Source organism: Octopus bimaculoides, chromosome 3 (genome assembly GCF_001194135.2).
Source record: "Octopus bimaculoides isolate UCB-OBI-ISO-001 chromosome 3, ASM119413v2, whole genome shotgun sequence".
Taxonomy (NCBI): Eukaryota; Metazoa; Mollusca; class Cephalopoda; order Octopoda; family Octopodidae; genus Octopus; species Octopus bimaculoides.
The window spans coordinates 158,577,518-158,591,150 of NC_068983.1; the positions used below are offsets into that span (position 1 = coordinate 158,577,518).

The 13,633-nt window shown below is 35.0% G+C and overlaps 1 protein-coding gene across 4 annotated transcripts in view; it reads left to right on the forward strand.

Moving 5' to 3' along the window:
- LOC106872345 (WD repeat-containing protein 97) overlaps positions 1–13,633 on the forward strand; it is a 103,585-nt gene that overhangs the window by 40,646 nt on the left and 49,306 nt on the right. For all 4 annotated transcript variants that reach the window (XM_014919301.2, XM_014919300.2, XM_014919302.2 and 1 more), the window contains 7 exons: positions 574–675; positions 2,051–2,268; positions 4,583–4,655; positions 6,634–6,816; positions 8,503–8,641; positions 10,812–10,918; positions 12,399–12,543. In XM_014919301.2, the coding sequence (XP_014774787.1) occupies positions 574–675; positions 2,051–2,268; positions 4,583–4,655; positions 6,634–6,816; positions 8,503–8,641; positions 10,812–10,918; positions 12,399–12,543 (967 nt within the window). The remainder of the gene's footprint in view (positions 1–573; positions 676–2,050; positions 2,269–4,582; positions 4,656–6,633; positions 6,817–8,502; positions 8,642–10,811; positions 10,919–12,398; positions 12,544–13,633) is intronic.

Consider the following 13,633-nt stretch of genomic DNA (forward strand, 5'->3'; position numbering starts at 1 on the left):
CTAAGGGACATGTTCAACTGGTTAAGTTCAAACAACTGAGAAGCAAATCTGTGGTATTGAGCAGAATATTTGCTGTAGCCCATCTTTTATACCAAGACAAAACAATGTACATGATAACACTTCCCTTTCAATTAAGATCAGAAGCCATGAGAGCCACTGCCTGGTACTGCATCCGGGCATTTATCATTATTATTATGATTATTATTATTATTATTATTATTATTATTATTACTATTATTATTATTATCATCATCATCATTATCATCATATAATGTTATATTCTTCTTCCATGCTACCAGACTCCATATACTTTTGCTTTTCCTTAAATTTTATCCTAAATTTATGTGAATATGTGCAAGTTTTATCTTATGTAATGGTGTTATTGATTCTATATATGTGTGTGTGTGTGTGTGTGATAGATAGATAGATAGAGAGAGAGAGGGAGGGAGAGAAAATATTTGTGTGTGATTATATGTACCTTTACTTGCAACTGTATATATATATATATGTATATGTTGATTATTATAAAAATAGGTTTTAAGTTGATTTTAAAATAACTTATTTTTTTCCCAGACACCCTATTTGTCTTACTAAAAGATGGATCTCTAATAAAAGCTTCCACATTAAGAAATCCATGTCAAGTTATAAGTATATGGACGTATAACTCCCCGTCAGGTATGTTACAAGATCATAAATAAGTTCATATTTTTGTCAATAGATGGTATTACTGTAATGTTGCCAGGGCAGATTTTTAACTAATATTTTATCTAATAATAAAAGAAATGGCTACTTATAAATGACTCAGGCAATAAGAGTGTGTGTGTGTGTGGGTGGGGGGTGTAGCCTTTGACTTTTTGTATCCAAAGTGTTTTTAACCCAGTATTATCATGCTATTATCTATAGCTTTATTTGTTTTCAGATCTAATATTCCATAAAGCAATTATTTCACATATCCTCAAAGTTTATAAATATTAATATCATATATATATATATATATATATATATATATATAAAAGAAAAGAATATATATATATATATATATATATATAGTTCAAAATTTACAGAAAACAAAAGATGAAGACAAGTGGAGGAACAACAAGTAGGTGTATTAGTTTAATGCTCCCAAAGAATGGAAAAGATTTTGACAATTCGAGCCTATGCTCTTTATCTAACTTATAGTAAATCTTTTTGAAGAAAGACTTTTTATTTTTCTTCTTTTAAGAATATATTTTTGTTTGATATCAAAGCATGTAGCCTAGAGGTTAGAGGTCTTTAACTCATGATCACAAGGTTGTGAGTTCAGTTTCTGAATTGATTGATGTGTTGTATCCTTGAGCAATGCCTTTCATTTTACGTTGATCCTGTCTACTCAGTTGTAATGAATACCAGCCAGGGTGCTGGTGCAACCTTCTCTCTCTCCAGCTGTCAGATTCTGGATGTTTGCTGACCCCATCAAGTCTCTTAGGGCCAAGAAGGTATATTTGTTTGGGATAATTAGTGAAAGCATAGTACATACTACCAAGTCATATTTGCTTGCAAAGGATTGCTGGTTATCCTGAACTTGCAACACATCTTTTTTAAAGTTCAATTTTTTTTTTGTTTTTGTACCTTTGAGAAATAGGAAAACTTTAATTGAAAGTTTCTAGCAAAATATATTGAAAGACATCTTTTTGTTCAGTTTAAATCTAGTTGTTCTGGGATTGCTACTTAGGATATTACTTGTAGATATGTATTTTTACTTGTGGATGCATATTTCATAAGCTAGTTTCTTATGTATTGTTTGGTGCATGTTTTCTCTTTGACACAATGTATTTAATTAACTATTTCCACTATGCTGGTTGTGGAGGCACATAGCCAAGTTTGTTAGAGCAGCAGACTTGCAGTCGAGGGACCGTGGGTTCGAATCTCAGACTGGGCAATGTGTGTGTTTATGAGCAAAACACCTAAGCTCCACACAGATGTATGTGTGTGCATGTGTATGAAATCCTCTGTGAAACCATAAATTTCTGTTTCAATTGCAATGTTTAATTCTCTATTGATTACTTCACAGTTCATTTCAGCTCTCTAGTTTTATATGAACATATCATAAATTTAACCCAAAGTATAAACATGCCCTCTGCCCTGAAATTACTTTCTACACAAACTATCAAGTCAGGTGTTATGGCAGCTCCACCAAACACAAATCGTACAATACTGGTTGCTGGAAGATTCAATGGAGAAATTTGTATCCTGGACTGGTTTGAAGGAACAATTAATTTCCAAATACAAGTAAGGTTTATATTTCAGATCCTCTTTACTGATTTAGGTTATCGTTAACACAACTTGATATTGTTGCAGCTAATTACTGCCATTTATTTAAAGCATTGTTATTATATTTAGTCTGAGAAGGAATTGTATTGCAAGCCTCATTTGTGTTTGTGATTGATACTCAGAGTAAACTTCTAGAGATTGATGGCTACAAGAATAATGTAAGCAGAAAAGGAGTTCTAAAGGTGTGTAATCCTAGAGAAAAGGAGTATGCAAAATTTTGATGGTTGAGGCATTTTAAAGATGAGAGGTAAGCTTGGGTAGAGGTGGTATGGTGCTTGCTTGCTGGAGGAATTTTAGGAATCTGAAACAGAACACAGCTCATTTAATTATTATAGTATGTCTGTTGATGAAGCTTTACCAATAAGCTTTGTATAGCTTTTTTGGAGACAGAGTAAAATATTTGTATGTGTAACAACTATGTTGTCCCAAATATATGAGTTGTACTCTAACATGACTCTCATTTGATACTGCAAGGTGCCAAACCAGAGTTGATCTCTTACAAGTGTGACCAGGCTGGTCATAAAGCAAATGGAGGACGGGCGAGGAAGGCTATTGTGCCAGTAGCTGCTCCATCAGTCAAGTAAGGCTACTTCTTCATTCGTTGCCTGACACTGGTGGACAACAGAATCACGTTTCATTGAGATTTGTTGAGAGATGCTGGACAAGTGGAAAGCCAGGTGCTACTTTAAAGTTGCATACAGGCTGAGGAGGAATGGAACTAGAGAGAGACGCTGCTAAACAATTAAAATCATAGTCAAAAGAAGGCATACCTCCATCAGGGAGGTAGTGTTCTTGTACAACATGTTGCCTCAATCAAACCAGGCAGAGGAGCTTTTACCTCAGAGAGCCATGTTCAGGTATGAGTGGAAACTTTGAGCACAATATCAGCCAGTATAGGAATAAAGGAAGGACTTGCATCTATCCAGATCAGATATGAGGTTTGGATAAAACTACTTGATGTGCACAGTATGTCTCAGTAAGGGAGTGGAGGGGTGACTGATGTTAATTCCTAGAATAGCATTTCTGTTAATGGGGTACCTGTTATAGCTGTAATTGTAATTTGAGCCTTGTGTACTACATAAATAAATTCTAATAAATTGTAAGCCACTAGATTCCAGCAAAGAAGAAAGGAATTCATAATTTGTTTTACTTGGATAAGAGTTATATTATAACAACCGACAAAGACAAAGCTGTCCATTAGACAAAAAGATCTGAATGAGAATGCACACATGGAAGACAGACTGACAGCATGACAGGTTGAATGCCATGGCCAGGTGCTAAAAAAAAAATGGTCGTTTTATCCCTAACAGCACCACATTGTTTACCGTAAATCCATCGAGTGATCAATACATCAGATGATGAAGCTAGTGATGTACATTATGGCCAAGATGAATAGAAGGCCAGCTCTGCAAATTCTACAGAAGTTGCAGTGGGAGTGGTGTCTGTATTGCTGGACAAGTGACTATGATATAATATGATGGTGTTGGTGGGAGATTGGAATAGGCAGGATTTTTCAATGGTAGATAATGTACATTGACAGAAGTAATTGTACATAGAACTATTTTGTCGTTTAGTTGTTTGTAGATTTTCTTGGTGTATATGTTTGTGTGTGTGTGTGGTGGGGGTGGGGGGGCAGTTGCTGGTGCATGAAGTAATCTTGAGATCAGATGGACATGTGATGAAATGAACTGGTTTAGTACCACATCTGATTCAGATCCATGGTTACCTTCAGCTGAGTCCATGCTGTAGCAAACCTATAGACAAGGTCTCTGTTCTGATAATAATACAAGTCATAGTTTCTTCAATTTTGCTCACCAGTTGCAGTCTCTACAAAAGGATCATGGATGTTACTCTTTCTTCTGAGACTAAGCCATATACACAAACACACATCACACTTACTCAATATAAACACACACACACACACACACACACACACACACACACGCATGCACACACACAATATTTTTGTAAGTGACTAAAATGTCTCTACTATTGTGATAATACTCATAATGATAGTGATGATAATGGTGATGATGATGGTGGTGGTGGTGGTGGTGGTGGTGGTGGTGGTGGTGGTGGTGGTGGTGGTGGTGGTGGTGGTGGTGGTGGTGGTGGTGGTAGTGGTGATGATGATGATGATGGTGATAGCAATGTAGTATTGACAAAGATAATGACAAAAATAGCAACAACTATAAGAAGGAATAGAATGGGGTTAATAAATCTGATTATATAAACAGGATATTTTCTAAGGCTGATTGTTCTCCTTTTCCAGGCTCATGACAACAAAGAAGTATTGTCCTTAGTGTCTAACCCTCGTTTTGACCAGCTGATCTCCAGTGGCAGAGGTAATCAAATAAATAATTTTTTGCACTATGGAAATGCATTCCAATGATGTAAGGTTGACTTGTCTCACCTCTCTGTCTATAAGCATCAATGTCTCTCTCTCTCTCTCTCTCTCTCTCTCTCTCACATGCACTTTCGCACACATGTATACACATATTCACATACACACACAAGGATGTACTTTTGTGTTTAAAAAAACTGGCTACATAGCAATAATATTCTATTAACTGGGATAATTTTATCTAAATAGTCTTTTGATATCTATATTTTCAAAAACTACTTCATTACCTATAAGATTTTCTTTCTAACACTATTTTACAACTAGCCATTACCTATAGAAACAGGTAATTTAGCAAAAAGAACAAAAAAAAAAGGACTATTTCCAGTCATTGAATAATTTACTCATGATTGATGAGCTTATTTTTTTTAATTCACCAAATTTTGCAGAGATGCAAGCTAAAGGCATGATAAAGAAAGCCTTAATGACGACAGTGAAAATGTTATATTCACATCTTTGTTACTGAGTAATCTTTTATTTACTGCTTTATGTTTACATACATGGATGAAGTGGTGAAAAAGGATCTCTAGACATTTGGACTCACAGAGGAGATGACTGAGAGATTGAGACTCCTAGTAGTTTGCTGTCCTTGAAAAGGCATGTCAAGCTAAGTAAAAGCATGGTTGTTCTTGCATACAGGCATGTCCCCTGCATCCCTCTCCAGCTGAGCATTCCTAATTTTGTGGGCTTGTGGGTGTTGGTTGCATATGTAAATGCACCCAGTACACTCTGTTAAGTGGTTGGCATTAGGAAGGGCATCCAGCCATAGAAACCATGTCAAAACAGACATGGAGTCTGGGCATTTCTTCAGCTGGTCAGCTCCTGTCAAACTGTCCAACCCATGCCAGCATGGAAAATGAACATTAAATGATGATGATGATGAATAACTACATAATAATGGTTTCAAATTTTGGTACAAGACCAGCATGTTCATGGAAGGAGTTAAGTCAATTACATTGACCCCAATGCTCATCTAATACTTATCTTATTCACCCCAGAATGCTTATCAGCATTTTGCCTGGCATGCTAACGATTCTGACAGCTCACCACCCTTAATATCATAATAATGCAACAATTATGGCATGTAAAATACATGTTAGCCATTCAGAAATACTTAAAGGCTGTTAACTTTACTTAAACATTTATTATTTGATGTCAAAATTTTTGTTGCACCAACTACAACCTGGTCACCAATATGGTCCCACTGCATCTTATTTGTGGATGGGTTGTTGGTTGGTATATAAAGATTCCAGTTATAAACTTTCTGTTTTTTCATCTATAGGTCAGTTATTCTGGTAGGGTGTTCATAGTTGATCAGTTAGCTTGGCGTTTTGTGGTAGTTCATGTACCTTCTCTTCTTTCTTTCTTTCTGTCTTTCTTTGGTGTTGTATACTGTGAGTCAGAACATTAGTGACCCCAAAGAAGTGAATCTCCCAGATAACAGAAGTAATAGTAAACTGCAGCCGACATGACCGTAGTAATATATACCTGTTTGTATTGGCTTAAGACTTAGCCACAAACCAGATACAATTGAATTGCATCAATGAATAGGTCAAAGTTGGTGTGACAAAAAAAATTTAACACCGAATAATGAATGTTCAAATGAAGTTAACAGTGTTTGTGTGTTTTGCTGAGCTAATATATGCCTTCCATGCTGTAATTGTTTTAATTTCAATACAGGGTCTCAGATCAGATTACTTACATCTCCAAAATATACAATAATGCTCTATTAGTTAAGTCCTTTAAGTTCAACAAAATAAGAAAAGCTAAAAAAAGAAAAAATTTGGTTTCTGTATATTTCACACCTGAGTAATAATGAATAATTCTGCTAATTATATGTTATTTTCCAAAATACTAAAAGTATTATCTTATCTGGTATACTTAAATCAAAGCCATTAATTTATTTGGTATTTCTTTTTCAGATCTTGTCATCAAAATTTGGAGATTTTATGCTTTTGCAGCTGACTGCTTGATTCCTCTTATGTCATTTTACTGCTCTCACACACCAATCCATATGACCGTCGTACAAAATTTCCTTGTTGTTGCTTTTAAAGATTATACTATGCTAAATTTCTCACTTGTGTCATACGATCTTAGAAACTATAGTAAGTCTATTTTTTGCTTCTTATGATATATATATATATATATATATATATAACTTGGTCTTGAGCAAGGGCTGTAGCTAGAAACACTGAGACTTGTAAGGTTGATTGCAGTTGATGTTCAGTTCATGTCTGAAATAAACATGATAAGGTTAGGGTTGTGGCAGTAAAAATTCCAGATGGTTGAATCTCTGGATAGGAAGGATTGAGACATAGTAGTTAGTGTACATATCTGAAAAGTGAGACACAATGGATGCTAAGAGAAGATATAGGTAGGCTAGTTGGCTCTGGTTCATAGGAACAGATACAGTTATGTTAAAAACACAACACAATAATCAGCACATACATAAGCCAAAGATTGTCAAGTATTGGAGTGTAAGGTTTGTCAATCAGTTGAATAACCTTCTTTTGGATTTTGAGTTGAGTGTTAAAATTATTCCACTGTAGGTCTTACTTGAGCTTTAAGGAAACTCTACCAGTTATCTTAGATTAAATATTTTATCAAGCTTAAAAGGATGAAAGACAAAGTTGACACTGCAGAATTTGAACCCAGAACATAAAGACAGATGAAATACTGCTAAGTATTTTGTTTGGTGTGCTAACAATTCTGCCAGCTCACCCTTTGATAATAATTATGAGCTTATTTTAAGCAGTGTTCAGGTGTAGGAAAGGTTAAAAGAAGAGATAGAAAGCAGACACATAAATCAAGTAAAGAAAGATAGCTGCGAAAGTTAGAAGTATATGTACAATACACAGAATATAACAGAAATTTGAAAAAAGGATCATTAAGATAGCCATAAAGAGGAAACATCAGGAGCAGTGTTAGTGAATTTCATAAGGCATAGCATTTTTGAAGTATAAATTGTCCTGACAATAAACAACTGATACAGATAGTTTATTCCATGTTCAACAATTCTGAGCATGAAGAAATGTTTCCAAAAGTCATGGCCATTGAACTATTTTTTTTGTTTTTTAATTTTAACATCTCCTGAATGCTAGTGGTATTGGATTAAAAAATGAGGCCAAAATTGTTGTTGGAAAGATGGTGGATTATCTTGTTGGCTTCTACTAGAATTGAAGCTTTAATGTGTTGATGCTCAGAGAAGCAATACACTCAAAACAGTGACTGACAGAAGGTATTTAATTGCACGTCTCTGGACAGCAGATTGATATTTTGGACAAGATGGGGGGGGGGGGGTCAAGACAGGAGATGCAAACTGCAAGTGTGGCTGTTCCATAGCTTTAAACAAATACCTGGTGTGTGGCTGACAAAGATCTTATTGAGTGATGCTAAGATGGCTATGACCTTTTCAGTGATTTTAGAAATGTGGTTTGTGCAGTGCAGAATATTGTTGACAATAATATCTACATCTCCTTTTCTATGTTGATTTCAAATTTTGGCCCAAGGCCAGCAATGTCTGGGTTGGGGATAAGTCAATTACATCAACTCCAGTGCTCAACTACTACTTATTTTATTGACCCTGCAAGGGTGAAAGGCAAAGTCAACTTCAGCAGAATTTGAACTCAGAATGTAAAGATATACGAAATGCTGCTGGGCATTTTGCCTGGCGTACTAACAATTCTGTTAGTTCACCAACCTTTTCTATACAATATACTGATTACTATATTTAAAATCTATCAAGCAAGAACTTTTTCTAAACTGCAACTTATTTTCTCATATTTCTTCAGTGCAGTATGATCAGAATCCTTCTTGTGAACATTTTGATCAAATCGTTTCCTTAACATCATGTCCAAGATTAGGAATTTTAGCTTCGGCAAGCATTGATCAAACTATAAAGATTTGGAATGAAACAAATAACCTCATTAGGTAAGTTTTCTTGAAGCTGCTTCTCTGACCCCTTATATTCTTGTATCTGTACCTTTTATCTTTTTTGCCTTTTACTTGTTTCAGTCATTAGACTGCGGCCATGTTGGGGCATCACTTTGAAGGGCTTTAGTCAAGTAGACCAGCCCCAGGACTTATTAAGCCTAGTACTTACTCTGTTAGCTTTTTTGCTGAACTGTTAAGTTATGAAGATATAAACACACTAATACTGGTTATCAAGCAGTGGTGGAGAACAAAGACAGGCAGACAGGCAGATACACACACACACATACACACACATCATATATATATATATATGTGTATATATATCATCATCATCGTTTAATATCCACCTTCCATGCTAGCATGGGTGAAATGGTTTCACAAGAGCTGGCCAGGCCAAAGCCTGCACTAGATTTATGTGACTGTTTTGGCAGGATTTTTACAGCTGGATGCTCTTCCTAACACCAACCACTCAGCAGAGTGGACTTAGTGTTTTTTTCATGGCACAAGCATAGGCGAGGTGAGTGGTGCTTTTTATGTGGAACAAGCACAGGTGAGGTCACTTTTGGCAAGGTTTTTACAACTGGATGCCCTTCCGAACACCAACCACTTTACAATGTGGACTGGGTGCCTTTAAGTGACACCTGCACTGACATGGTCGCCAAAAGTACCTGCAGGACAAAAAAAAAAACGAAAAAAAAACCCAGAAAAGAAAAACTTTCAAGAGTAGAGGGAGGCATTGGAGGAAGTGATTTTGTATTGGATGATGAAAAGGTTAGAGTAAGAGAGATACAGGTGTCTTGCTGTAGAGGAAGTACAATGAATAAGATGACAACAATACATTTTGAAATCAACATAATATTTATTTTCAATACTTAACTTTATTAGAAAGCTGACAAAATCAATTAGAAAAGTTCATAATGTGAACGCCAGCAAGTTGGAAGAGAAAAAATAGTATTAATATAAGTTGCGAAAGAATCTTCTACACATAACCTGTCCAAGTAGCATATCCACTGATCATGTTGAAATACTCTCTGGGGAGAGTTCAGAATCAAAATTTACTCATAATGAAACAAAAGAAGTTCCAGTACATTCTATCTACATTTTGACAGGTAAATTATGATAGAAATAGATTTTTAAAGTTAACCAAAAGTTAACCATCACAAAATATTGGTTGAAATAAATGTTGAAATGACATGTCTATCTGTTTAAATGGGTGATTTAGGATTTGCAGTAATTTGTTTCCAATTATGGTATTTTTAACTAAAATAGTGCCTTAACTGGACAAAGATATTGCAGGTTCAATTCTAAGTAAGACAATATACTATAGGGGTATCAAACCCATTTGGTTTTGGGGCCACATTTAAAGCACAAACTAGGTCTTTGAAAAGAATCTTCCATTTGGCTTAGCATGTATAGATAAAGTGAAAGAGAAATAAGTCACATTTTTTTAATATATGGATTTAAAGATTCTCTTTTATTGGTAAAAATAACAGAAGATTTCCTAAGATGCATTGACTTAACTAATTGGAACTGGTGTTGATCACAACTCTGTCAGGCTCTGATTCTGAATGCATACCAGTGATAGATGTTTTACAAAATATTTTAAAATGCAAAATAGTAATAATAATTTTTTTTTATATAAAATTGAGTCAAGGATTGAACTAAACATTACCCTGAGCTGTATGTTTGACACTTTTGATCTGCTGCAATAATTTTATTGTATTCATCATGTTAAACTACATAATCAGTTGATAATTTATAATTGAGGTACATTTGACTACATATTTATACAAAAATAAAATTGCAAAATATTTTCTAAATTAAAAGAAGTTTTGAACATAGGAAACAACCAGAAGTTATGCCTCTCAACCAGGGCATAAAAGGACATGATAACACTTGAGTATGCATCAAAGTAAGGTAGAATACAGTGACAGAAAAGAAAAAGAAAAACAGTATAGGTTGTTGCAGGGCTGGAGGACAGCTAACATCATTCTCTGGCTAAAAAAAGAAAAGGAGACAGCCCTGAATACTTCTGTTTCTAGATTCATCATTACTGTAAAGAAACATTCGTAAAATTTCCTTATTTTATGCCTGTAGCAATTTCGATAGGAACCACTGCCACTTTATATGTTTTAATAACTGACAAATGTTTATCCTAAAATATCAGAACACTTCAACTTGAAGCCATTCCAGAGAGTTTATGTTTCTATGGTGAGAAAGGGGATTTACTGGTTGGACTTTCTCGTCATCTTTATAAAATACCTCACACAGTTTGTGAGTATACCTGTTTATATTTAATCTCCATTTTACACTTAAAACTTGCTTGTGTTGAAATCTTTGTTGCAGTGCGGAATAACTTTCCATTTATAGCTTTTGTAGTTTTATAAAGAATTTTCTGAATAGCTTGTAACTGATTTTAAGGATTGTTTAAAGAATACGGTTCTACATATTAAATTTAAGCATCAAAAATTAGCTAGAGAGGGTATAGAAGGAATGTAAAGATCCTCTTCTAGAAAGTGATTGCTAATGGTTTCTTACTTGTTTTTCTTCTGATCATATTTTTCTAATTATCTATCTAAAGTCTATATTTTTAGAACCTTTTCATAGATTGATGAGAAAAGACATTTGAAATGTTAAGTGCTATTTACAAAGTTAGTTCTCCTGATATGCTCTGGTGAAGGTGCATGCACTAGTAGTTAGTATGTTGAGTTATGATCATAAGGTTGTGCATTTAATTCCTGGACCAGGCAGTACATTGTGTTCTTGAGCAAGGCACTTCATTCCAATTTGCTCCAGACTATAAATTCATTCATCTATTTTTGCTGTCCACTATTCCAGGAAGGGATATGGGGGTAAAATACTCAGGCACTTCCTCTGTGGGGTTTTATAAGAAGCAACTGTCATAACACTTTCTTGCTGAATTCCCAAGTGTGACCTTCAGAGACTTTGAATATTATCCAACCATCTCTCTCTTAGTCTACCCTTGGGTCTCTTGTTATTTGGCTCAATTTGAAGAATTTGCTTTGCAATTCATTCTTACTACATGTCCATAGTACTGGAGCTATAACCTCTCAATGCGGAGAAGTTGCAGTTTGATCTGAAGAGACACCTTGATCTCCAAGCTAGACATCTTGTTGAGTAACATTACTCCAGAGATCCCTCAGAGGATCCCCATTTTGGCTGCTTGTGTTCATGATTGTACTCTTTTGGCCATTACCTAATATTCATGGCTATAAGTGAGGATAAGTATGGAAACTAAACTGAAGAGAGCAAGTTTGGCTTTTATACCAACCTCTATTTTTCTGGGGATTAAATGCTGAAGTCAGTGCATTACTGTGCCAGCACCTTCGATCTTAACTGAAACTTAGTACCAGCCAAGTGTTGTTACAGCCCTTTCTCTCTCTCTCTCTCTCTCTGTCACATCATGAGCCAAGGTTAAGAGGGACAAGAAGGTATCTTTGTCTGCTTACTTACAAGTACTTAGGCGTTTAGGGAGAGCATGGTACATACTGTTAAGTCATACTTACTTGTAAGTGACATCTGTGCTTCCATTCCAAATATGTCATACAGCTGATCAATTTCCAAGCTATACATTCTGTATTTAGTTTACTGCTGCAATTGCTTGAACCCTTGTAGGATGGGCATCCTTGATAATACAATAACTTGATAAATTATTTATAGATCAGTGATAGATTTTTTGCCAAATAATGATGAAATATGTAGCAGCTCTAACTTTCATCTAATATCTTTACAGACTTACCTAATTCCTACAAACTGAAGTTGATGTCAATGGTTATAAAGAAACCTATACCAGATACAGTAATACCTCTTATTGAAAGTAACATCAATAATGCTGATTATTTACATCAGTACCAAGCGATAAGAATGGAAAAATCTATGTTTGTATATCATATGTCTTTTTTCTTTTTTAATCTCTAGTTATTGCTTGCATCTACTTCTATGTTTTTGTTTTACAATTTCTGATCTTCATCGTGCACATTAACACAGTAAACCTATTAGGCCATCGGCTAGTGGGGGGTCATGGTGCACCAACCTGTTTGTGATTTATTTTAATGGGTATTTTCATGTAGCCCTGAGTCTAACAAGTCAGAAAATTGATGTTGCCTGCAAAAAAACTGGGATGGAAGACACCCCACTATAGACTTTTAGATCATGCCCACTTTTACAGCTGGAGGCAGAAAATTAGGGGTATGGGAAATTCAAATAGCTCTAACTTTGCAACTCTTCACCAAGATATTTTAAAAGGATTGCCTGGTCAAGATCTACAAGTTCATGTAAATGATAAGTGAATTTATTCTATAAAAAGGTCACCAGAAGTTAAAAGGTCACGAACTTTGACCTTTACTTATAATATCTCACATTCACAGGTTTTATTTAGCACTAACACCATAAAACGTTTTTGTTTTATTGAAAATTAATCCAAACGAAGGTTTACATGTGCTTTTTAGTACCAGAAGTAAAAAAGAAAAAAAAATTGAAAAGAAGTAGTGTTTAGTGGGATGATGAAAATTGTATGCTGAAAAGATAAATCAAACAGCATTTCAACTCTCTGTGAATATATGTGTGTGTATATAAAGTGGGGTATGTGAATGAGTGTGTGTGTGTGTGTCTCTGTGTGTGTACATGTATGTGTGTGCGTGTGCATGCACAATAGAAGTGGGATGGTTAACATTCACCACTGAAAAGAAAAATCAAACAGCATTTCAACTCTGTGTATTTGGTATTTACTTACCAGCTCTTGTATTTAGTCATGGCCAGCTTTATGCGGCCTTAAGTCGGACAAGAAGGAAGGAAAACTTAAATATTCTTTTGAAGGAAACAAGCAGTCAAAGGATGTTAGTTGCCAATAGATTTTTCACAAGTTCAGTTGTAAAAGAATTATTAAACTAAAAACTTAGTTTTGTACCTTACTTACTATAATAATACTCTTGTGTTTTTCTCCGTTACAACATATGAATGAGAAAGGAA